This window comes from Chiloscyllium plagiosum, unplaced genomic scaffold (assembly GCF_037043375.1).
Source record: "Chiloscyllium plagiosum isolate Xiang-an unplaced genomic scaffold, Cpla_swu_hap1 HiC_scaffold_12, whole genome shotgun sequence".
Classification (NCBI taxonomy): Eukaryota; Metazoa; Chordata; class Chondrichthyes; order Orectolobiformes; family Hemiscylliidae; genus Chiloscyllium; species Chiloscyllium plagiosum.
This window is the reverse complement of record NW_028270150.1, coordinates 45,989,668-46,016,849: the sequence shown is the minus strand read 5'-3', so window position 1 is coordinate 46,016,849 and position 27,182 is coordinate 45,989,668. Positions and strand designations below refer to the sequence as shown.

The following is a 27,182-nucleotide window of genomic DNA, read 5'->3' as shown; positions in this document are numbered from 1 at the left end:
CTAACTGATCCATGCCAACCAGATATCCTAATTTAATCTAGTCCCATTTGTCAGCAATTGGCCCATATTCCTCTAAACCCTTGCTATTTATATATCCATCCAGATGCCTTTTAAATGCTGCAATTGTACCAACCTCCACCACTTCCTCTGGCAGCTTTATTCCATACATACACAACCCTCTATGTGAGAAAGTTGCCCCTTAGGTCCCTTCTATATCTTTCCCCTTTCCCCCTAAACCTATGACCGCTAGTTCTGGACTCCCCCCACACCAGGGAAAGGACCTTGTCTATTTATCTTATCTATGCCCCTCATGATTTTATAGACCTCCATAAGGTCACCACTCCGTGTCTGACTCTCCAAGCAAAAAGGCCACAGCCTATTCAGCCTCTCTCTATAGCTCAAATCCTCCAACCCTGGCAACATCCCTGTAAATCTTTTCTGAACCCTTTCAACAACATCCTTCCAACAGGAAGGAGACCAGAACTGCACGCAATATTCCAAAAGTGGCCTAACCAACGTCCTGTACAGCTGCAACATGACCTCTCAATTCCTATACTGAATACTCTGACCAATAAAGGAAAGCGTACCAAATGCTGCCTTCACTATTCTATCCATCAGCGATTCTACTTTCGAGGAACTATGAACCTGCACTCCAAGGTCTCTTTGTTCAGCAACACTCCCTAGGATCTTACCATTAAGTGTATACGTCCTGCTAAGATTTCCCTTTCCAAAATGCAGCATCTCGCATTTATCTGAATTAAAGCCATCTGCCACTCCTCAGCCCATTGGCCCATTTGATCAAGATCACATTGTACTGTGAGGTAACCTTCTTCAATACCGGTGTCATCTACAAACTTACGACCTATATTTCCTATGTTCACATCCAATTCATTTTTATAAATGACTAAAAGTAAGGGACCCACCACCAAACCTTGTAGCACTCCACTGTTCACAGGCCTCCAGTCTGAAAACCAACCCTCTACTACCACCCTCTGTCTTCTACCTTCGAGCCAGTTCAGTATTCCAATGGCTAGTTCTCCCTGTATTCCATGAGATCTAACCTTGCTAACCAGTATCCCTTGGGGAACCTTGTCGAACGCCTTACTGAAGTCCATATAGATCATGTTCACCGCTCTGCCCTCATCAATCCCTTTTATTACTTCTTCAAAAAACTCAATCAAGTTTGTAAGACATGATTTTCCACACACAAAGCTATGCTGACTATCCTTAATCAGACCTTGCCTTTCCAAATACATGTACATCCTGTCCCTCAGGATTCCCTCCAACAACTTGTCCACCACCAATGTCAGGCTCACCAGTCTATAGTTCCCTGGCTTTTCCTTACCACCTTTCTTATAGTGTGATCACATTAGTCAACCTCCAGTCTTCCAGCACCTCACTTGTGACTATCGATGGCACATATATCTCAGCAAGGGATCCAGCAATCATTCCCTGACTTCCCACAGAGTACAAGGGTACACTTGATCAGGTACTGGGAATTTATACACTTTTATGCATTAGCAAGTTTTGAGAAGATTTTTAGCTCAGATTGAGGTATTGGATGTAGGTTTGCTCGCTGAACTTGAAGGTTCACTTCCAGATGTTTAGTCACCCTACTAGGTAACCTCTTCAGTGGGTCTCGAGCGCGAAGCACTGCCGAACATTCCTGCTTTCTATTTATACGTTTGGATTTCTTTGGGTTGGTGATGTCATTTTCTGTGGTGAAGTCACTTCCTGTTCCTTTTCTCAGGGGGTGGTAGATGGAGTCTAACTCGATGTGTTTGTTGATAGAGTTCTGGTTGGAACTCCATCAAGTTAGACCCCATCTACCACCCCCTGAGAAAAAGAACAGGAAGTGACTTCACCACAGGAAATAACATCACCCCAGGAAATGACATCACCAATCCAAAGAAACCCAAACATATAAATAGAAAGCAGGAATTTTCAGCAATGCTTCGCCTGAGACCCACTGAAGATGTTACCTAGTAGAGTGACAAAACATCTGGAAACGAACCTTCAAGCTCAGCGAACAAACCTTCTTCCAAAATTTTTATGCATTTCAAGACATCCAGCGCCACCATCTCTGTAATATGGACACTTTTCAAGATGTCACCATCTATTTCCCCACATTCTATATCTTCTATGTCTTTCTCCACAGTAAACACTGATGCAAAATACTTGTTTAGTATCTCCCCCATCTCATGTAGCTCTACACACAGGCTGCCTTACTGATATTTCTCTTCTTAGTTACTCTTTTGTCCTTAACGTATTTATAAAAAACCATTTGGATTATCCTTAACCCTATTTGCCAAAGCTATCTCATGTCCCTTTTTTCCCTTTCTGATTTCCCTCTTCAGTATACTCCTACTTCCTTTATACTCTAAGGAATCACTCGATCTCTCCTGTCTATACTGACATATGCTCCCTTCTCTTTCTTAATCAAAACCTTAATTTCTGTAGTCATCCAGCATTCCCTATATCTACCTGTCTTTCCTTTCACCCTAACAGGAATATACCATCTCTGGATTCTCGTTATCTCATTTCTGAAGCCTTCCCATTTTCCAGCTGCCCTTTACCAATGAATATCTGCCCCAATCAGCTTTCGAAAGTTCTTGCCTAATACCATCAAAATTAGCCATCCTCGAATTTAGAATTTCAACTTTTAGATCCGGTCTATCCTGTTCTATCACTATTTTAAAACTAATAGAATTATGGTCGCTGGTCACAAACTGCTCCCCCACTGACACCTCAGTCACCTGCCCTGCCTTATTTCCCAAGAGTAGGTCAAGCTTTGTACCTTCTCTAGTAGGTACATCCACATACTGATTCAAAAACTTTTCTCGTACACACTTAAATTCCTCTCCATCTAAACCTTTAACACCGTGGGTGGCACGGTGGTTAGCACTGCTGCCTCACAGCGCCTGAGACCCGGGTTCAATTCCCGCCTCAGGCGACTGACTGTGTGGAGTTTGCACGTTCTCCCCGTGTCTGCGTGGGTTTCCTCCGGGTGCTCCGGTTTCCTCCCACAGTCCAAAAGATGTGCAGGGTCAGGTGAATTGGCCATGCTAAATTGCCCGTAGTGTTAGGTAAGGGGTAAATGTAGGGGTATGGGTGGGTTTCGCTTCGGCGGGTCGGTGTGGACTTGTTGGGCCGAAGGGCCTGTTTCTACACTGTAATGTAATCTAATCTAAAAAAAACTATGGCAGTCCCAGTCTATGTTTGGAAAGTTAAAATCCCATGCCATAACCATTCCAGTATTCTCAATTTCCTGCTGACTATTAGGGGTCTATAATACAATTCCAATAAGGTGATCATCCCTTTCTTATTTCTCAGTTTCACACCAATAACTTCCCTGGATGTATTCCCAGGAATATCCTCCCCAAGTACAGCTGTAATGCTTATCCCTTATCAAAAACACCTCTTCCCCCTCCTCTTTTGTTCCCCTTTCTATCCTTCCTAAAACATTTGTATCCTGGAACATTAAGTTGGCAGTCCTGTCCGTCCCTGAGTTATGTTTCTGTAATTGCTGTGATATCCCAGTCCCACATTCCTAACCAATTCCTCTGCTATTTCTTTGTTCCCCATTATTACTTCTCCAACCTCATTTTCCAGCGGTACAATGTTCACACTTCCCTCTCTTTTATATGTTTGGCAATGGAAGAGTACAATATCTTGTCTGCCTAAAATTCATGCAGTGGAGTGCAGAGGGATAAAATTAAGTCCTTTGCTGAGGACCCCATTTCTGGGTATAGGCTAGCCACCTATATCGATTAGAAACCCACTGACTCCCACAGTTAACCTGCACCATACACATTCATACCCTGCTTTCCTCTAAAGACTCCATCCAATTTTCAGTTTCTCTGTCTTCATCAAATCTGTTCTGATAACGCCACCTTCCACAAGGGCTTCAGAAATGTCCATCTTTTTCCTCAAGTGAGGGTTTCTTGCTACTATGGTTGACAGGTTCTATAGCCCTGTTTAACCCATCTCTCACACTTCTGCCTTCACCCATTCTCTTCCTTTCCAAAACAATGATAGATCCCAAGGTCCTCACTTACCACTCTATAAGCCTCTGCACACAAAGGCACCATTTTCATTACCTCGACCAAAACCAGGCATTTATTCCCCTCCCCTCCTTTGTCAGCATTCTGCAGGGCAGGTTGGGCCTCTCCTCTGCCATTCCCACTCCCCTATGGCACCTTCTCATTCAATCATAGAAGCTGTAAAACCTGCTCATTTACCTCCTCCTTCCTCACTATCGCAGGTCCCAAACTACCTTCTAGTTGAAGCAGCAATTTACCTGCATTTCATTCCACCTGTTCACAATGTGGTCTGCAATATATTGGGGAGACAAAACACAGACTGGGTGACCATTTTGCAGAACACCAATGTTCTGTCCATAAAAATGACTGAGTTTCCAGTTACCTGCCACCTCAAGACATCACCACGTTCCTATGCCAACATTTCTGTAGTAGCCCTACTTCCAGTGAGCCTCGGCACAAGCTCAAAGAATATCTCATTTTCCACTTGGGGACCCTGTAGCATCTAGGACTCAAAAACCTAATTCAATTCTTCCGTGTTTTTACCCATCCCCACACCCAATCCTCTCATGACATAGAGAGGAATGGAAACAGACACTTTGGTCCAACTTATCCATGCCCACCAGATGTAAGCTGCTGTAGTCCCATTTGCCAGTATATCCCTCCAAACCCTTCCTATTCATATACCCATTCAGGTACTTGCCTCCATCACTTGCTCTGACAGCTCTATCCATACATGCACCAGCCTCTGCATGAAAAAGTTGCCCCTCAGGTCTCTTCTAAATTTTCCCCCTCTCATCTTGATGCTCTGCCGTCTTGTTCGGGACTCCCCTATTCTTGGAAAAATAGTTCGGCTATTCACCATATCTATGGCACTCACTATTTTATAAACCTCTATAAGCTGAGCCCTTAGTCTTAGATGCTCCACAGTAAGAAAAACCCCAGTCTATTCAGCCTCTCCCTTTAGCTCAAACCCTCCAATCCCAGCAACATCATTGTAAATCTTTCTGAACCCTTTGAAGTTTAACAACATCTTTCCTATTGAAGGGAGACCATAACTGAACAAAGTATTCTAAACATGGCCTAATCAATGTCCTGTACAGCTACAACATAACATCCCAATTCCTATACTCAATGCACTGACCAATGAAGGCAAGACTTCACCACCTGTCTACCTGTGATTCCACTTTCAAGGAAGTATGCACTTGCGCCTCTCGGTCTCTTTGTTTGGCAACATTTCTATGGCTGTCTAAATTCTGCCCTGGTTTACCTTTTGAAAATACAACACGTCACATTTATCAAAATTAACCTCCATGTGCCACTTCTCGACTCATTGACCCATCTGATCAAGGTCCCACTGCACTCAGATAGCTTTCGCTCTCCACTACACCACCAATTTTTGAATTATCTGTAAATTTACTAACCACAGCTCCTAGATTCGCTTGTATAAATGTTGACGAGCAGTAGACCCATCACTGATCCTTGTGGCACACCAGTGGTCACAGACTCCCAGTCCAAAGAACAACCCTCCACCACCACCCGATTGTCTCCCACCTTTAAGCCAATTTTGTATCCAATTCTCCCCTGGGATTCCATGTGTTAAACCAGGCTACCATGTGGAATTTTGTTGCTTTTAGCACAGCCAACCCATTCTCAGACTTATTATCAAATTAAATAGTTTAATTTCAGCACAGCTACTCTCCACTCTCATTACCACTTACTCAGCTTCTCTTCGGTCCTGGCCGACTAACAGTAATCTCCTCGTCTGCTCTCCCCTTTGGTATCACTTTCCCTCGGGCTCCATCTCTACCTTTCCACTCAACACTACCCCAATCCTCGAATCTGATCTTCAGCATAAATATCACGTTTTCTTAGCTGCTGTCAGTCCTGATGAAGAGTCACTAGATTCGAAATGTTAACTCAGCTTTCTCCCCATTGATATTGCCAGACCCGGAGAGTTCCACCAACAGTTTCTGACATTCAGCATCCGCAGTTCTCAATTTTATCTCAGAGTGAAAAAATGTCTGTTTCAGACTTACAAGCTTTCCATTACACAATTTCCAGCCCCATAACTGAAGGGAAATTGTTAAGTTTGAAAATCTGAAAGAAGAACATCAAAAGTCTAGAAATAGAGTCAAATCATCAGAAAACCACTTGTAAAGGAAGCAAATATAGACCGTCACGACAATTGAAAGCTTCAGCCGGCATCTCCTCTGTCAGATTCCCCACCCGTTTCCCCAAACAGCAGCGAGCCACGCAATACAATATTGCCAACATTTGGTGGTGTTCCCCATCTTATTCAGTGCCGCGTTCATTCATTCATTGTGCTCCTGAGACACTCGAAACAACAGGCATTAACAGCGCCCGAAGACAATAACTGCTCTTCTGTGCGCACTCCACAGTACTGAGCGTGCGCAGTGGAGGAGGATTGGAACCTCGTGACCTTGCAAGGCCAGTGGGGAGCATGCGTAGTACGCGTGCGTTGCTGGGACGGGGTGTCATCAGCACGACAGGGTGGTGTCGCGAGTGTGCACTCTGTTATGAGAGTGCGCATGCGCGACTGGCAAGTGTCGTGAATATGCGCGTGCGCGGCCGAGTGGCTGTCGGCTTCTGAAAGCACCGGGAGGTGGAAGTGAGCGAGCGCGGCTCTGGATAGTAGATATACAGGAGAAATAGTTGGTAAGTCAAAGCTGCTTAAAAACGCCATGGGGCAGATTGGATTGTAAGCACTGGAAGTTGAGCTATATTCAAAGGAAACACTGCTGTGTTACTGAGTGATGTGAGGTGTTAAAATTCCGGCATGGGCCTAAAGTGGGTGGGAGCCACCGGATTGTCATCAATTTAAACTCATTAAATAGTCAGCAAGACTGGTTCTTAATTTAGATATTCGAAAATATTTTGTTCAGGGAGATTTCAATTTTTTTGATCTTGGCATATTTGTTTTACTGATTTTTTTTTTCACGTTCATTCCCCGAAATCGGTAAATTCGCCTTAAATGCACTACTTGTGTTTTATTCTGAATTTAATTTAAAGCATTGACTATAACGTTTCCCATTTCTGTATATAATATGGTATCTAAAAAATACAGTTTGTAATACTTCTAAAATTGCATTGAAGTTTACCTATGATTATCATCTTTGGGACTGATATTACAGTCTATTCTATTATGTACAACTCCTGAAGATGTTAGATGAATGATCATCCAGGTATATTTAGTGCTATGTGTTTTTTTTAAGAGTGTTCACACTACATAACTATTAGATTCCATTTACAAGGGGTATAATAGTTTGGAATAGTTTCCAAGTTGTTTAACATCACATTATTTACCTGAAATTAAATCAATGTTGGGTTTCAGATGGTAAACTGGAGGTCAAAAAGATTCCAGTGTATCTGTTGTCTTAGTGATGACAAGTAACTGAATTTGAAGTTGATATAATCAAAGTTTTCTTTATCCAGGGTCAGAATTTGATTCATTGGGTCAAATATTCTATACTGTAGATGCACTGTTTTTGTTCCAATCAGAGTATGTTTTATAAAAAGTTTTTTAGGAGGAAAATTAGGCTACATCTTCCAATAACTAGTATGTTCTAATTTTAATAGTAAAAGTATAAATTACTTGGACTAGTAAGGATGTGCCTTTTCTTGGAAAATTTGTATTACTTAATTTTCATGCTCATTTTTAAGTTAGTTGTCATATTGCTGAAGGTACTCAAGCTACTTAGAGGTGTGACCAGTGCTATATGCCCAAGAAACTATCAATCAAAGCCTGTGAATTTATCAACAGACACAATGGAGTTTTTTGATGAAGAAAAATAGCAATACTGATGACAATCTTATGTAAAAGAAAGGATGAACAGTTGGTTTAATATGATTAATTCAGTTTTAAATTGAGTTTCATCATTATGACCCCATGGGTCTTTTAAAGAGAATGCAGAAAAATAGAAAATAAGAGCAGGACTAGGATATTCAGCCCTTTGAGTCGAGAGTAGAGTGCTGGAAAAGCACAGCAGGTCAGGCAGCACCCGAGGAGCAAGAGAGTCAATGTTTCAGACAAGAGCCCTTCTTCTCCAGCATCTGCCATCCTTTCCCCCATTCAGCCCTTTGAGCCTGTTCCATCATTCAGTGTGATCATGGCTGATCATCCAACTTGATATGCTTTTTCCCTGTACACTTTGGTCCTTTCAGTCCTGAGGACTACAGTTAACTCCTTATGAAAACATTGTGTTTTAGCCTCAACTGCTCTCTGTAATGGAGAATTCCACAAACTCAACACTGAGTGAAGAGATTTCTCCTCATCTCAGCCTTATATGGCCTACCCTTAACTTTGATAAGATTAGATTCTCTACAGTGTGGAAACAGGCCCTTTGGCCCACCAAGCCCACACTGACCCTCTGAAGAGTAACTCACCCAGACCCATTTCCCTCTGGCTAATGCACCTAACACTATGGGCAATTTAGCATGGCCAATCCACCTGACCACATCTTTGGACTGTGGGAGGAAACCCACAGGGAGAATGTGCAAACTTATCACATGGTCGCCCAAGGCTGGAATCGAAACTGGGTCCCTGGTGCTGAGGCTGCAGTGCTAACCACTGAGCCACTGTGCTGCCCCAACTGTGACCCCTGGTTCTAGACACCCCAGTCATCAGAAACATCCTTCTTGCATTTGTCATGTAGTCCTATTGGAATTTTATAGGTTTTGCAAGATCTCCACTTGTTCTTTTCATTGCTGGTGAATACAGCTCTAAAAGATGGGGTGTTTCTTTGTGTTGGTCCTGCTATCCCAGGGAAACAGACTACTAAAGTAATGTTTCAGTCCCTCCAGGACCAAAAGCTCCTTTCTCTGATAAGGAAACAAAAATTACACATAAGACTCCCATGTGAGGTCTCGCCAGGGCCCTGTACAATTGCAGCACAATGTCTCTGCTCCAATATGTGAATTTTCTTGCTACAAAGACCAGTATACCATTTGCTGCTTATACTGCCTCCTGCACCTGCAAGCTTGCTTTCAGTGACTGGTGTATAAGGACACTCTGGTCTCATAGCATGTCCCAATTCCCAATCCCCAATCTATCACCATTCAGGTAATAATCTGACTTTCTGCTTTTGCTACCAAAGCAGATAACCTTGCATTGACCCACTTTAGATTTAATCTGCTATGCATTTGTCCACTGCTCAACTCGTCCAAATTACATGAAAGCATCCCTGCATCCTTCTCCACAGCTCACTGTCTCTCATTCTGTGTCTCTCCTTTCTTTCCCCCCCCCTTCTTTCCCCCCCCCTTCTTTCCTCCCCCCTCCTTTCTTCCCCCCCTCCTTTCTTCCCCCCCTCCTTTCTTTCCCCCCCCTCCTTTCTTTCCCCCCCCTCCTTTCTTTCCCCCCCCTTCTTTCTTTCCCCCCCTTCTTTCTTTCCCCCCCCTTCTTTCTTCCCCCCCCTTCTTTCTTTCCCCCCCCTTCTTTCTTCCCCCCCCTTCTTTCTTCCCCCCCCTTCTTTCTTCCCCCCCCTTCTTTCTTCCCCCCCCCTTCTTTCTTCCCCCCCCTTCTTTCTTCCCCCCCCTTCTTTCTTCCCCCCCCTTCTTTCTTCCCCCCCCTTCTTTCTTCCCCCCCCCTTCTTTCTTCCCCCCCCCTTCTTTCTTCCCCCCCCCTTCTTTCTTCCCCCCCCCTTCTTTCTCCCCCCCCCTTCTTTCTTCCCCCCCCCTTCTTTCTCCCCCCCCTTCTTTCTCCCCCCCCCCTTCTTTCTTCCCCCCCCCTTCTTTCTTCCCCCCCCCTTCTTTCTTCCCCCCCCCTTCTTTCTTCCCCCCCCTTCTTTCTTCCCCCCTTCTTTCTTCCCCCCCCCCCTTCTTTCTTCCCCCCCCCTTCTTTCTTCCCCCCCCCCCTTCTTTCTTCCCCCCCCCCTTCTTTCTTCCCCCCCCCCCTTCTTTCTTCCCCCCCCCCTTCTTTCTTCCCCCCCCCCTTCTTTCTTCCCCCCCCCCTTCTTTCTTCCCCCCCCCCTTCTTTCTTCCCCCCCCCTTCTTTCTTCCCCCCCCCCTTCTTTCTTCCCCCCCCCCTTCTTTCTTCCCCCCCCCCCTTCTTTCTTCCCCCCCCCCCTTCTTTCTTCCCCCCCCCCCTTCTTTCTTCCCCCCCCCCCCTTCTTTCTTCCCCCCCCCCCTTCTTTCTTCCCCCCCCCCCTTCTTTCTTCCCCCCCCCTTCTTTCTTCCCCCCCCCTTCTTTCTTCCCCCCCCCCCCCCCCCCCCCCCTTCTTTCTTTCCCCCCCCCCCCCTTCTTTCTTCCCCCCCCCCCCCCCTTCTTTCTTCCCACCCCCCCCCCCCCCTTCTTTCTTCCCCCCCCCCCCCCCCCCCCTTCTTTCTTCCCCCCCCCCCCCCCTTCTTTCTTCCCCCCCCCCCCCCGGCTCATACAGGCAGGCTTATAGTTTAACATCTCACTTAAAAAGGCCAATTACTTAGCTATTTTATTGCATAATGGAAGGAAATGTAGAACTTTATTGGTCATTAGTATGAATGAGAAAAATCAAATCCAGTAGTTTTAAAATTTGAGTATTGCTGTTAAGTGGAACTCATCAAGCCGTTTGTCTCTCACTCTTCAGGGCAGTTGCAAGCATGTTATGTTTCAAAGGGAGGGATTATGTTGCCTGAGAAAAGGGTGTTTGTTGTTTGACAAGTTGACTCACCATTGAGTGATGTGGGTGATTAACTACATTCCTGAAATTCATAATGATTTGCATTTTCTGATTGATGGATCTTGACCAGAATTTTGTCTGTTTTCATGTGAACAGACTTCATGAAAGCACTAGCAAATTTGCTGGACAATCTCTGCATAACTGATAGTAAATGAAGTAGTCTACTATGAAAGAGTAGTTAGACAGATTGCATCAGTGGTCAACCTCTGTATTTCCACTCAGCACCAGATTGTGTAGTTTCGTGGTCCCTAACCACTTTGCATGCTAAATAAAATTAAGGATTTTTGGACAGTCATTTGAGGAAGGCTTTTTGGGATGTTTTGGTGCCTTGTCAAAGAATCTTCAGCAATGTTATGCCTGTGATTTTTCACCTATGGTGATTTGAGGTAATCAGGCGAGGTGTTTTGTGGAGTTCATCAATCAAGATAGATATTCAGGTCTTTGCTCATATTTAAGGTTTTGTTCAGAGAAACCAGAAGAAATGTCACCTGCAGATCAGATTTGTTTTAAAGTCCTACTTAATGCAATCTAATTTAACTGAGCATCCTTGAGGAGAGACAAGTTTCTAAATGCTCTTGGGAGGAACAAGAATGTGATTGCACATATGCCATGGTTTTTGCAGCAATACCAGGCCTCTTTTGCTTGAGGTGTGCTGTCAAGTAAAGGAATGGCATACTTGGCCTTAATCATAAAGGAATTCTTAAATTAGAATAAGAAACCTTTTTACCTAGCATGTATTTGAACATCTTGAGTACTTCACAGCTAGTGCCTTTAATTTTTGGGTGTAGTCGCTTTTATAGAACCATTCTCCTTTACAACCAGGAAGAATAACATTTGGTCAATTGTCAGTGCTTCACAGTCTGTTTTATAGGCATGCTCTTTAACTAATTTGTGCACATACAGACTTCTCAAAGTGGTAATTGGCCACTTTGTGGTGATGTTTGAGGGTTGAACATTTGCCAGGAAACTGGGGGACCTCCTTTTCTTCAAACATTGATGCAGTGTGTTTTACATCATCAGTCATTTAGTAAAGAAAGAAATATGCAGTCTAATATGAAACTGACCTATGTGTGACAGAAGGTTCAATTCTGGTCTCAGTGATTTGATCTTGGTAGTGTTTCCAGTGTGAATAGACACTTGGCTTCACTGCCCCAGTTCTATCCGAGATCAAAAAAAATGAACTGCTTTGTTGTTAAGTGACTTGTTTAGAAGTGTTTTTCCATAGTTGGGAATAAGTTTTTGTTCAGTTTTGATTTGCCCAGAGTAGTAAACTTGCTGTACACTTAGTCTGGATTCAGATAGCAAATAAGCAGGTGAGTAGAAGGGTTTAGAGTCTTTCTTGACGTGTTTTGTTCATGGGATGAGGGCTTCACTGACCAGGTCATGTTTATTCTGGATTAGTGATGCTGGAAGAGCACAGCAATTCAGGCAGCATCCGAGGACAGGCAAAATCGACGTTTCGGGCAAAAGCCCTTCATCAGAGAGCGTGAAGCATGGAGAGATAAGCTAGAGGAGGGTGGGGGTGGGGAGAGAGTAGCATAGAGTACAATAGGTCAGTGGGGAAGGAGATGAAGGTGATAGGTCAGGGAAGAGAGGGTGGAGTGGATAGGTGGAAAAGGAGCTGGGCAGGTCAGACAAGTCCGGACAAGTCGAGTTGCTGGAGGTTAGAAACTAGGATGAGGTGGGGGAAGGGGAAATGAGGAAACGGTTGAAATCCACATTGATGCCCTGGGGTTGAAGTGTTCCGAGGCGGAAGATGAGGCGTTCTTCCTCCAGGCGTCTGGTGGTGAGGGAGCGGCGGTGGAGGAGGCCCAGCACCTCCATATCCTCGGCAGAGTGGGAGGGGGAGTTGAAATGTTGAGCCACTGGGCGATTTGGTTGATTGATGCGGGTGTCTCTGAGATGTTCCCTAAAGCGCTCTGCTAGGAGGCGCCCAGTCTCCCCAATGTAGAGGAGACCGCATCGGGAGCAACGGATACAATAGATGATATTAGTGGATGTGCAGGTAAAACTTTGATGGATGTGGAAGGCTCCTTTAGGGCCTTGGATGGAGGTGAGGGAGGAGGTGTGGGCACAGGTTTTACAGTTCCTGCGGTGGCAGGGGAAAGTGCCAGGATGGGAGGGTGGGTCGTAGGGGGGCGTGGACCTGACCAGGTAGTCACGGAGGGAACGGTCTTTGCGGAAGGTGGGGAGGGAAATATATCCCTGGTGGTGGGGTCTGTTTGGAGGTGGTGGAAATGTCGGCGGATGATTTGGTTTATGCAAAGGTTGGTAGGGTGGAAGGTGAGCACCAGGGGCGTTCTGTCCTTGTTGCGGTTGGAGGGGTTGGGTCTGAGGGCGGAGGTGCGGGATGTGGATGAGATGCGTTGGAGGGCATCTTTAACCACGTGGGAAGGGAAATTGCGGTCTCTAAAGAAGGAGGCCATCTGGTGTGTTCTATGGTGGAACCGCTCCTCCTGGGAGCAGATACGGCGGAGGCGGAGGAATTGGGAATACGGGATGGCATTTTTGCAAGAGGTAGGGTGGGAAGAGGTGTAATCCAGGTAGCTGCGGGAGTCGGTGGGTTTGTAGAAAATGTCAGTGTCAAGTCGGTCGTCACTGATGGAGATGGAGAGGTCCAGGAAGGGGAGGGAGGTGTCAGATGGTCCAGGTAAATTTAAGGTCAGGGTGGAATGTGTTGGTGAAGTTGATGAATTGCTCAACCTCCTCGCGGGAGCACGAGGTGGCGCCAATGCAGTCATCAATGTAGCGGAGGAAGAGGTGGGGAGTGGTGCCAGTGTAATTACGGAAGATCAACTGCTCTACATAGCCAACAAAGAGACAGGCATAGCTGGGGCCCATACGTGTGCCCATGGCTACCCTTTGGTCTGGAGGAAGTGGGGGGATTCAAAGGAGAAATTGTTAAGGGTGAGGACCAGTTCGGCCAAACGAATGAGAGTGTCGGTGGAGGGGTACTGTTGGGAACGTCTGGAGAGGAAAAAATGGAGGGCTTGGAGGCCCTGGTCATGGCGGATGGAGGTGTAGAGGGATTGGATATCCATGGTGAAGATGAGGCGTTGGGGGCCGGGGAAACGGAAGTCTTGGAGGTGGAGGGCGTGGGTGGTGTCTCGAACGTATGTGGGGAGTTCCTGGACTAGGGGGGATAGGACAGTGTCGAGGTAGGTAGAGATGAGTTCAGTGGGGCAGGAGCATGCTGAGACAATGGGTCGGCCAGGGTGGTCAGGCTTGTGGATCTTGGGAAGGAGGTAGAACCGGGCAGTGCGGGGTTCCCGGACTGAGGTTGGAAGCTGTGGGTGGGAGATCTCCTGAGGTGATGAGGTTGTGTATGGTCTGGGAGATGATGGTTTGGTGATGGGGGGTGGGGTCATGGTCAAGGGGGCGGTAGGAAGAGGTGTCCTCAAGTTGGCGTTTGGCTTCAGCGATGTCGAGGTCAGTGCGCCAGACTACCACTGCGCCCCCTTTGTCCGCTGGCTTGATGGTGAGGTCAGGATTGGAGCAGAGGGATTGGAGGGCTGCGCGTTGTGAGGGTGAGAGGTTGGAGTGGGGGAGGGGGGTCGACAGGTTGAGGCGGTTAATGTCCCGGCGGCAGTTGGAAATGAAGAGGTCGAGGGCAGGTAATAGGCCAGCACGGGTGTCCAGGTGGATGCAGTGTGTTGGAGGTGGGCGAAGGGGTCCTCGGAAGGTGGGCGGGAGTCCTGATTGTGAAAGTAAGCTCGGAGGCGACGGAAGAATTGTTCGATGTCACGGCGTGTATTAAATTCATTGATGCGTGGACGGAGGGGGACAAAGGTGAGTCCTTTGCTAAGGACTGATCGTTCGTCCTCAGTGAGGGGGAGGTCTGGGGGGATGGTGAAAACTCGGCAGGGCTGGGAGCCGGGAGCTGGTGTAGGTGTAGAGCTGGGAGTGGGGTCGGAGCCAGTACCTGGAGTGGGTGTGATGGTGGGGGGAATGGGGGTAGAGTCATGAGCAGGGGTAGTGTTCCCCTCGGGGTTCTGGGGGGTGGGGATAGTGACAGTGGGGTCTGTGGGGGGCGTGTCAGCAGAATGCAGGTGAGTGGCACTGGTGGGGGCGGAGGTGGTGGCAGACATGGCAGCAGGGGTGACGGAAGTCTTGAGCGTGTGGCATCAGCGATGATGTGAGGGCTGGAAGTGGCTGTGGGAGTGGCCATGATGGGGGCAGAAGTGACATCATCAATCAGCATGGGGGTGGTAGCTGCATCAGCCACATGGCTAATGGTGTTTCCGAGGCCAGGGGAATCTTCTGGAATGTTCGAGGAGCGCTGGTTATGGAGGTGGGTAGATAAAAGTTTGTTGTACTTACAGTTTTGATGTTTGAGATGGAATTGAAATATTGTTTGTTGAGAGTATGAATTCTCCTGAGGATGTAGTACAGAGTGGGTCCTTTGCAATTCTGAGAGAGTGTGGCCCTCAGCTGAGGCAGGGCAGACTGTAGAGAGGTTAGGTACCGGCGCATTGCTGCAAGCGTGGAGCGGAGGATCTTGATGGAGAACCGTTGCTGGTGTTTTTGAATCAAGATTGGTGGTATAGTGGACAGTGAAGAAGATTATCTGGGAATGCAGTGAGATCTTGATCAACTGGCCAGTGGGCTGAGGAATGGTAGAAGGAGTTTAATTTAGATAAATGTAAGGTGTTGTATTCTAATAATGCAAACCAGGGCAGGACTTGCACGTTCGATGGTGGGTACAGATTCATAGCTCCTTGAAAAATCGAGCCATGTATCGACAAGGCAGTGAAGAAGGCATCTGGGATGCTAGCTTTCATCAGTCAGAGCATTGAGTATAGGGAGATGGGATGGCTCATTGCAACTGCAACACCGGAGGAAACATCAAAGAAGCGCTTCGCAGGAGGCTCCCAAGCACTGATGATGTCGCCTAGCCAGGGGACGAAACGTTTGCAACAAAAACTTCCAACTCGGCGAACAGAACCACAACAACGAGCACCCGAGCTACAAATCTTCACACAAACTTTGAACTGTACAAGGTGTTGGTGAGGCTACATTTGGAGTAGTGTGCAGTTTTGGTTGCTCTGTTGTAGAAAGAGTAATTTTAAATTAGAGTGCAGAAAAGACTTGTAGGATGGAACTGGACTGGAACGTTTGAGTTGTAAGGAGGGATTGGATAGGCTGGGATTTTTTTCATTGGAGTGTAGGAGACTGAGGGGGTGACCATAGAGTTCTTTAAAATCATAAGAGGCATAGATAAAATAAATAGCCAACAGCTTTTCAGCATGGTAGTGGAGTTTAAAACTAGCGGGCTTAGGTTTAGGTGAGAGGAGAGATACAAAACGGTCCCAAGTAGTAGTTTTTTTTTCGGAGGGTGGTGATTGTCAGGAATGGGCTACCAGAGGTGGTGGTGGTGGAAACAAATACGATGATTCTGTTAAAAAGTAGACAGTACATAGGTAGGATAGGTACGGAGGGATATGGAACCAACGCACTCCAATGGGATTAGTTTAAATTGTGAAAACTGGGGAAGTATGGGCAAGTTGGATCAAAAGACCTGTTTCTGTGTTGTAGACCTCTGACTCTATGAATCTATTCAATGTCAAATTTAAACCCAATCATTTCTAATAAGATTCTCTCACTCAGGCACACGGTTAAGCGATAAATTAAGATATGTAACTCACTAACTGAAGTAGTTTCATCAATGAGTACTAAGTCTTTAATAAATTCCCTCACTGACGGGCACATAGGATTATATCTTGCTTGAATTTTGAAAACACCAGTCAATGCAAATAGCTTCCAGCAGATTCTGAGAAATATTCAGTTATTTCTTATAAACTAGGATTCTTTTCTCAATAAGTTGAAAACTGGATGTGAACTCGAGAGCAACCAAAACTTTTCCCAACAGCCTTTTATAGCCATATTGCAACCTTACTCAGAAAATAGTCAACACCATTTCAGTCTTTTGGTTTGTTTTTTTAATATTCTTGATTTGACTGGTTGACACTGCCCCCACCCACCCCCCATTGTCCCTTTAACATCCAAGCAGTTGCCAGTTTTTGAGCATAATATCTCAGGGCAGAAATGTCTGCTTTGTTGTTAGAACAATAATCAACTCTGCAATTAGCTTTCCAGACCAGTTCCCAAAGCCAAATAATCAGTTTATCCTTTCCTTTTTTAACAAAAAGCTCAAAGCCTTATCTCAAGTTTGGGTTCAACGCTTAACCTCAGCTGCAGTTCCAAACCAAAACTGAGAAAAATGAAGAAAAGTAGTGATGGTCCCAACAGTTTAAAAAAGTAACTTTTCATAGCTTTCGCTACTTTAGTTTGTGTTTTAAATATTTCCCTGCAGGTTCAGGGGAGGTGATGAATGCAGGTACAGTTACAACATTTTTTTTAAAAATCTGGATAAGTACATGAATAACTAGTTTGAAGGGTTATGGGTCAAGCGCAGGAAAGTGAGACTAGTTTAGTTTTGAACATGATCAGCATAATCTCTGGTCTGTTTCTATGTTGTATGACTGACAATAGGCAATTAAACCCATCATCTATTTCTTCGCAAAATTTGGATAAACTCAGTTTTTATCTTTTTTTTCCCTCTTCAGTCCCGTAGACCCTTTTTGAAAGGGACATCTTTAGCTAATGTGAGTTCTGAGAAAAGATGCTGTCTGAAACGTTAAACCATCCTTCAGTTTAAAATACAGAGTGACTTTACATTGCAGGATTCCCTGTATTTCTTCAGTTTTTTTTAAAGAAGTATTTTGTTCTTTGGAGCTTGAAACGTTGACATGGCTATATTAATTGCCCATTGTAGTTGTATTTCCTGGTTTGTTGCAGTCCCTATACTAGTGCTTATCCTACAGTGGTGTTGAGATGGGAAATTCCAAACTACTGACCTCAATATTGAGGGACAAATAATATGTTTGCAAATCAGGGTATTATATGGTTGGAAGGTGATAGTGTTTCCGTACCACCAATGTTTTTGTTTTTTTCAGCAGAAATCATGAGAAAGGAACATGATGTTGAAAATCCATGAGTAACACACAAACTGTCCCAGCTTACTTGTCCATTAAGAGCCAATGCTTAACTCATTGTCATATACTATGCTATCGGAGTCAATGTTGTAGTTTTTCTGTAAAGAACTTCGAGCTCTTGTTTCCTTGTGGCTCAGTGATCAGATAAGATGCGGTATGCAAGACTGCTGCAAGCTATTGTCCAGTATAGTCACAACTTAGTACATCTTGAATTGGATTATATTTCAGAACACTTTATTAATAATAATTGCTCCTGTACAGTGCTTGAACACGTTGAGTATTCCTCTTAGTAAAATAATCTGTATTGCTATAATTTAATTTTCTAATGTTTGATAAGAAACAATGATCCCACAGATAGTTAACGATATTGCACAGATTAAAAAGTAATACCATCCTCATTTCATTAATAGCGCATTTGAGACTGTGTTCATTAGTATCCTGTTTGGGATGTGTGATTGGCAGTAAATAGTACAATATATCAGAGGCTGCAGCAACATGTTGTAGCTAACTGATATTGTACTTCAGTGTAAAGAAAATACTTTTTTTTACATTTTTGTTTTTACAGCTTTAAAGGGGAAAATATGAAACTGAATTCTGGTAATACATTTGCCGCTAAGTTTATCACTAATGTGCCTTCTATTTCACATTAGTAATTGAATAAATAAAAGTTTTTCCTTCTTGACATCGTTCCTTATGCAGAAACAGTTATCTAAACCATTCAATTACTGTTGGAGTTTTGAATTGAGCTGGTAAAACTTTGACTTTGAAATCTGAATGCAAATTATTCAATTGGAACACAGATTGCCGTTCCAATCCAGGTAGAATTTTAATTTTGGCGTTTGATTGCTCCACAAGTTCGTTGCATGTAGGAAGTCCTCATTTTAAATTTCCCTTTTTTAAAAAACTTTTCCCTCATTTAAAGTGCCATTCCTCATTTTAATATCCCTTGCATCCTGATTGATTCCTGCTTCATTTTATCAGTGAGATCCCCATTGTGCTACAGGAGTTGGTGCCATGCAGTCAAAGGTCTTTTTTGTAAACAGTTCTTTGCTCAGGTAGTAAATTTTGCTTTGAATCATTTGTACCTATACTAGGAACTTTTTTTAGGTACATAGGAAAAAGATTTACTGTATTCTAGAGTACTTTAAAGAAATTGAGTCAAAACACTGGTAAAGACTTCTCTGTAAGCAAGGAGCCACCTTTTCCTCACATAAGCTTTCCATGTCATGCATGACCCAGTAATTCAACTGTGATGTTGGCTTTCTAGGCAAAGGTTATTCTCTGGAACCTAACCTTCCCATAGGAAACCATGCTTCACTTGAAGTCGCAATATTCTGAAAAGTAATCTTGACTTTCAGTGCAAACGGTTTGTAACTACAAAGTACTGGAGAAACTCTACTAGTACCTGTGGGGAGAGAGACATTTTGATCCAATATAACTATTCTGAAGGTAATTGTAGTTATCCCAATATCCTGTTTCACTCCTGTTTATCAATAGGAGGCATTCAGATTGTATTTCATTTTTGCCCCATGCCCCAAACCGTACAGTGGTGGCTGAAAAGGTGACTTTCTGCTTCTGATGGTTTGCTCTACGTGCCCTAATTTCACAGAATTAAAGGAAGCACATAAAGAGCTGACCAATTTCTTATGGTAGCATAGTCCAATCTATCACTGTGATCTTCGGAGGGGGGGAACAATGGGTATGTTGTCCAATGTGCCTCTACTCCATTGACTACCACTTGTCAAAAAATACAATACTTATTGAGATCAGTTATAACTTAATCTATTGCTGCCTAGACTGATTTCCTATAACTCTAGCGTTATTCAGTTTGACAGAAAATTATAATTGTTAGATTTCTCCAAAACATTACCTTAGTGTATTTCACTTTCACTTGGTTTTAAGAATCAGTTTTTCCATTTGAGTTTGCTTTTTTTCACCTGAACTTGAACTGCAAAATGTTGTTGGCTTCTCTAAACTGAAAGGAAGCTTTGCCACCTTGATATTTTTATTTTGGGCCTGAAGTGCATCCAAAGGTTGAGTTACAGTTGTGCAAAACTTTGGACTCAGTCTGGAATGCATTATTCATTTCTGGACACTGGGACTCAGGAAAGGAGTGATGCACAGAGTCAACAGATTCAATTTGAGACTGGAAGTGATAACTTTGAACTCAAGTGGTAAAGACTGTTTGTATCCCCTTAGTATAGAAGGTTGATCAAATTGAAATGTGTAGGGTGATTTAAAGATGACAGTAAATATTTCACTGAGAATACGTTACCTTTTGGAATTAACGCTCGGTGATGAGGGTTGCATCAGGAAGTTATTTTTCACCTAAAGTGTAATAGAAATTTAAAGCATTCTAACCCCCACCCCCCCCCCCCCCCCCCCCCAGAAGCCAAGTCAGTTGAAGATTTCAAGCATAGATGGAATTTGGATTGCTATGATCTAATACCAGGATGAATGACCTACTATTTCCTGGTTCAGAGTCTGACTGACTGAAAGAAAAGGAAGCAAGTTGGAGCAAATTAAATTGGTGAATCGTCGACTAGCGCCTTGCTAGCCTGGCCATGGAGTAAACAGTTCTCCTGAGCATAAGGGAGCAGGAGAACATAAAACAAATGTGTTTATGATGTGGCTTGCTGGATTGTCTTTATTTCCTTGTGTTGACTCTGGACATAAACTTCATCTTTTCAACCAGCAACCAAATAAAATTATGAAATTGTTTAATGAATATGATTTGCATTATTCTCTCTTGTTATGAATTTATTTATCTTATTTTGTGGTTAAATTAGTCCAGTTATGTTTCTGTCATAGGCCTAATGCCCAAAATCTGTGACACTTAGGATGAAGCTCATAGCAGATTATGGATTTTTACTTACCCACCAGATCAGATGAGAGCAAATTGTTCTTAAAAATATATAAGCATTTTGCTTTCATGGTTCAGAACTGACCTGAAGTTGTTCCGTCTTTTGTTCCTAGCATCTGTATCAATTTGCACGAGTGAGGTCAGTTCGTTATGAAATGCAAAGAATAAATATTTAGTTTTGAGTAAGAACTGAAAACACTTCTTGATCACCATGAAAATCAAAGATTACAGGGGAAGAGGTAGGAATGTTGGATCAACCATGATCCTATTGAATGGATGAGCAAGCTTGGGGGGCCAAGTGGCAAGGGGAAATGTTGAGAAGGAGAGTCCTCCATGGTAACTTATGCCAATGTGGGAATCAAACCCATGCTATTGGCATTAGTTTGCATCAAAGCAGCCAACCAAGCTAACCTGAACAGATTGTTCTATGTTTATCTGAGAAACTCTGAATAAACAGATTTTTTTTGTTTTTGATGCTCTATAACTGCAGATTTAATGAGGAATATCCTCCAGGATCAACACTAAAACCAATAAAGTTTGAGTTAGCACATCATGGTGAGAGGTATGCACTCCACTGATTAACCTCTTTGCTGGCTCAAAATGGATTAAATGTCATGTATGAGAAAGTAGGCAAAAGAGAATGCAATACTAAATCAATACTAAGCTGCAGCTAGTCTCTATATATCCTATGCTTTGCTTTGCTTCCATCCTGTCCTATCGTAATAATGGTACAGAACATTAGTGTGACTGCATCTGGAGTATTGCATACAGTTTTGGTCCGTTCCTTGAGTAGAGGCAGAAAGAGTTCAATCTGGATAAATGCGAGGTATCGTATTTTGGTACAACAAACAAGGGTAAGGCTTTTACAATTGATGGTAGGACCTTGGGTAGTGTTGTATACCTCCTGAGTTTTCTCTTCCGTAATGTGAATGGTTTTTTTTTAGATTAGATTACAGTGTGGAAACAGGCCCTTCGGCCCAACAAGTCCACACCGACCCGCCGAAGCGCAACCCACCCATACCCCTACATTTACCCTTTACCTAACACTACGGGCAATTTAGCATGGCCAATTCACCTTACCTGCACATCTTTGGACTGTGGGAGGAAACCGGAGCACCCGGAGGAAACCCACGCAGACACTGGGAGAACCTGCAAACTCCACACAGTCAGTCGCCTGAGGCGGGAATTGAATCCGGGTCTCTGGCGCTGTGAGGCAGCAGTGCTAACCACTGTGCCACCCACAAAATATTAGTTTTAAAATATTAGTTATTTCCTTGTTCTCTAGCTTCTTTCTTTCTCCACAGCTTTTTAAAAAAAAAACTGGTGTGAAATATTCATTTAGTATCTCTCCCATCTCCTGTGGTTCAACACCAAGATGATGGCCTTGATTTTTAATGTTTTTAAAAACATGTACTGCAAGCTTCACTGAAACTAAGATATAAAATGCTTTCAGGTTTGGTTTTGGCCAGACTGATGAATAAGCATGGCAAATTTCAAATACCATTCCATTATTTAAAAAGGAGGAATTTTTTAAAAAATCAAGTAACTACCAGTTTATTATCTGTTTTTTGAGAAAACTTTAGGGATATATCATTACAGGTGTACCAATGGACTTTTTTTTAACTAATCAGAATTGGTATTCAGTTGACAGGTAGGTCATGCATGACTAATCTGTTTTAAGATTTTTTCATTGGATGTTAGCTATATTTGCTTCCAGAGCCATTTGGCAAGAATTTGTGCAATGTTGAAAATGCTCAATCACCGGGGTAACTGGAAATTCAAAATGCAAGTGTAAAAGTTTTGAATTATCTGGCAGGATCTCAGAGTCCAACTGAAGTTAAATCTACAGTCTCTGGCAACTGCACAAAAGCAAGAGAAATTTTTGCCTGCCAGCATGAACAATTCCTCTAACACTAATTCTGTTTTGGCCAGACTGTCTAGACTTAGATTTACTTAGAATGGTCTGTTTTTGTGATGCACATCCAGCCCTACTGATCCAAACCAAATTTATATTCCAGATGAGTCTGCTCCAATTATCTTCTAAATCAATTTGCATCTCCTGCCCTGCACTCAATTCCTTTCATATCTATTGGGCGGCATGGTGGGTCAGTGGTTAGTGCTGCTGCCTCACAGCGCCAGGGACTCTGGTTCAATTCCCGCCTCGGGCAACTGTCTGTGTGGAGTTTGCACATTCTCCCCGTGTCCTCCAGGTGCTTTGGTTTCTTCCCACTATCCAAAGACGTGCAAGTTAGGTGAATTGGCCATGCTAAATTGCCCGTAGTGTTAGGTGCATTATCAGGGGTGAATGCAGGGGAATGGGTCTGGGTGGGTTCCTCTCTGGAGGGTCGGTGTGGACTTGTTGGGCCGAAGGGCCTGTTTCCACACTGTAGGGAATCGAATCTAATCTATTGATCTGGCTTTCCCTTATCTCAAAGGACTGAATCAAGGCATATATTAACATTCGTAATTGCTTGGAGGGTCCTCAAACCAATAGTACAGGATCTGTGATACTCCTCAAATTCATCCAATTTCTTTGTAACTGGAACTTTACAAGAGAGAAAGAGAAAACATCTAAAGAATAGACAATTGATTGGATGATTTTAATAATCCAAATGTGTCTCAAGGTGTTGAATGAGACAGGGAGGAAATAGGTCTGCTTTTAAACATTTTTAGTTTCTCACTCCCCTCCAGTCCTCCTATAATTAATGTGGTACCATTATTCCAGAAGGGAGCAAGGAATAAACCAGGAAACTACAGGCCAGTCAGACTCCCGTCAGTGGTGGGAAAACTATTGGAAGCAATTCTGAGGGACAGAATTAACTTTCATTTGTAGAGGCCTGGATTAATCAAGAACAGTCAGCAAGGTTTTGTTAAGGGGAGTTCATGTCTGACCAATCTGAATTTTTCAGAGATGAACAAATGTGTACACGAAAGCAAATCATTTGATATAGTCTATTTGGACTTCAGCAAGGCCTTGGGATTCAAGGAGATTTGGCAAGTTGAAACCATGATTAGCTGAGTGGTCAGAAGCAGTGGCAGATGGAATGATGCTTTCCTGGCTGGATGTCTGTTGCCCAGTAGGGTCTTGTTGATGCCCTGGTTGTTTGTGATTTATATAAATGTTAGATTTAAATGTAGAGGGGTTGATCAGTTGGTGGGGTGTAAATAGTGAGGAGGATAGCCTTCGATTACTGACCGGTGGTAAATGGAATTCAGCCTTGATAAAGGTGAGGTGATGCACTTAAACAACTCAAACAAGGCTAGGGAATACATGATGAAAGGTAGACCTCTGGGAAGCTTTGAAGATAAAGGGACCTTGATGTGCATGTACTCTGATACCTTAAGGTTTAGGACAAGTGAATAATGTGGTTAAGAATGCTTATGGTCAGTTTGCCTTTATTTAGCTGAGACATCAAGCTGAACAGTGGGGAGGTTATGCTGGAGCTGTATAAAGTGATTGGACACAACTAGGTATTGTGTGCAGTCCTGAATCCACATTATAGGAGGGATATGATTATGCTGGAGAGGGCACACATGAGGTTTACCAGGATATTGCCTGGGCTGAAGAGATTGGGCCAGTTTTCCTCAAAGCTGAGGAGACTGAGATGGGGAAGGGGAGGAGGAGGAGGAGGACAGGGACATGATTTAAGAGATGTGAAGTTTTGAGGGACATAGGCAGGAATAAAGTTTTCCCCTTGAGGGAAAGGTCAATGATAAGGGGTCATAGATTTATGGAAAGAGGCAGAAGAGGTGGTGTGAGGGAAAACCTTTCCCATCCAGAGGTTGGTGAGATCTGTAATTCACTACCTGTGAGAGGTCGAGGCAGACATATTTAGGTAGTATTTAAATGTCCACTTGTGATGCCAAGGCTTAAAGGCTATAGCCAAGTGCTACAAAATAGGATTAGAATAATTTCATAGCTCTTTTTGACCAGTGCAGATGTGATGGGCCTTTTTCTATGCTGTAGATCTCTAGACCATTTCAAAGCATATTGAGTGTATCCTTTCAAAATCGCATGTGCATAATACTACTGATGCTGGAATTTCTCAGTTGGAAAGAAGACTCCTCAACCTGAAACATTAACTTTTTCGTTATACATGCTCAATATTCCCAGCATTTTGTACTACAGAAAGGCAGCAGGTCTTGGACAATATCTTGATGTGCAGTAACTGGCAATTGCAAATTTAAGTAATTTTGCAACTTTACCAGTACAGTTTACATTGATATCTTATTCAGGAGGTTTGCTTTCAAATTTCAGGCTTTCTAACAAATTATTAGCTTGCATTTTTCTTGACTAATGTAATATCAGTGTTTGGTGAATTGCTTTAATTTTAATTTTCAAGGATCAGTTCTTAGCATTGCTAAAAGGGAACATTTTGTGGCACCAAGGTCACTACTATGGCAAGCAAAGCATGGTTGAAGTGACTTTAATCTTTTCGTAAATGTCTTTTTGCAGATTGCTTAACACCATGTTAAGTGCAGGAAAAGAAAATTTTCGGCTGAAGAGCTACAAAAACAACTCTCTCAATCCTGATGAGATGAGAAGGCGACGAGAAGAGGAAGGGTTACAACTACGGAAACAGAAACGTGAGGAACAGGTAGATTTAATCCTTGATTATCCTTGATTCCCTTACTGATTAAAAATCTGTCTCGATGGTAAAGAATTCTACATATTCACTACACCCAGGGAGAGAAAATTCCTCAATGCAGTCCTAACTGTTCACAGTATCACAGCTTTGGTCTGACTAGTGTCTTGCACAGTTTTAACAAATGTGCCATGATTTTATACATTCCATTTGCCTGCTGAACTTGGCTGGTAGCTTTTTTGTGATTATAATGCGCAAGAACCCCCAAATCCCTCTCTGGTGTATTCTGCAGTCCTTTTCCGATTTCTGTTCTTCCTGCCAAAGTGCATAAGATCACATTTTCCAACACTACATTCCATCTACCAAGTTTTTGCCCACATTTGTAAACAATTGTACACTTTTATTTGGCGGTTTCATTAACGTGAAGCTTTGAAGTTGCCTTCACCAAACTCCCAAGCAGTGGTGCACTGTCACTCCTCAGCCTTGAAAATGGTTGATCATATATCCTGTAAGTGCCATACCTTCCATTGTCCAGCTTTATGGAACCGCTCTGATTGGCAAGTGTAAAATCAATTACTCTTAGAGTATCTCGAGGCCAGCATTTTGTTTTCACCCTAACGTTCACTCTAGAAAATCTCCACGACTCTTCTGCTGCTTAGCAGCATCATCTTAAACAAATCTAAGAAGTAGGAGTAGGCCTTTCAGCCAGTGAAGTTTCTTCTTCCATTCAACTAGATTGTGGCTGATCTACCTCAGTACCATTTTCCTGCATTATCCTTGATATTTTTAATATCTATAAATCTATCCATTTCTATCTTGAATGTGCTCTATTACTGAGTCTCCACATGTCTCTGGAAGTTCCTAAGTTTCACCACCCTCCCATTGGAAAAAGATTCTGAATATCTGTCCCAAATTGGCCTACCTCTTTTATTCCAAGACTTCCCTCTGTTTCTGGGCCTTCATCTCCTCCCGGCTAGGAGAAATGTCCTGACAATGACTAAGAATTTGGCACGCTTCAGTGAGACCACTTCTCATTATTCTAATTTCAAGTAACTCATTCTGTCCTCAAGGACAATCCCATATCCTACAAGTCAGTCTGCTATACCTTTGCATTCTCTCGAATGGTAAGTGTCCTTTTTTTTTGAATGAAGGATCAAATACTGTACATGGTATTCTAAGTGTATTGCATGGCTCCATACAATTGCAGCAAAGCTAATTAGCATCTATGTCCATATCCTCTTGTAATAAAAGGCAGTGTAATTAACTTGTCCAGACATGTTATAAGACGCCTCTGGGACAGGTGGGACCTACTGGCCCAGAGGTAGGGGCACTACCACTGTGCCACAAGATGCTTAAAAGTCAGAATATCATTTATGTTTGCTTATTGCAGCTGCATATTAGTTTGTGACTTAATATCCAAGGAAGCCTTGCTGCTAACACTCAGCTCATTTTTAAGAATTGTTCTGCATTTGTTTTTCGTAACAAGTGATAGCTTGGCATTTTTCAATGCCATATTCTTATCCACTCATTGAACCTGAGTACATTTCTTTGAAGTCTCTTTGCAACCCCCTCACAACTCGCATTCCTGTTTAGTTGTGAGAGATTGGGAAACTTGGAAATGCTATATTTGGTCCCACATAAAATTTGTGGTTAGCTGGAGCCCAAGCATTAATCTTTGTAGTACTAAATTAGTCACAATCTGCCAAGCTGAGGATAACCTATATGCTTCTACCATTTTTAGCCCATTGATTAATTCTCAATCTATGCCAATATGTTATCTATGATCCCTTGAGCCAAATACCTGAGAGAGACCTTATTGAAAGGCAAATACACCACATCCACTGTTTTCTGCTTGTCTATTGTTAGTTATATCAACTCTACAGGTTTGTTCAACATAATTTCTTTATTATAAATTCTGCTCAATCATATCATTTTATTTTCGCTGTACAGATTTTGCAGGCTATCACAATAATAAATTCTAGAAACTTTCGTACTGACCAACATTCCCTCTAGGCTGCACATGC

General features: G+C 43.3%; 1 protein-coding gene across 1 annotated transcript in view; it reads left to right on the top strand.

Annotated features, from left to right (window-relative positions):
* Positions 1-6,590: 6,590 nt before the first annotated feature.
* LOC122555210 (importin subunit alpha-5) overlaps positions 6,591-27,182 on the top strand; it is a 68,954-nt gene continuing 48,362 nt past the window's right edge. Inside the window, exons 1-2 of the mRNA XM_043700970.2 lie at positions 6,591-6,719; positions 25,029-25,170. Of these exons, the coding sequence (XP_043556905.1) occupies positions 25,042-25,170 (129 nt within the window). The 5' untranslated portion in view covers positions 6,591-6,719; positions 25,029-25,041. The remainder of the gene's footprint in view (positions 6,720-25,028; positions 25,171-27,182) is intronic.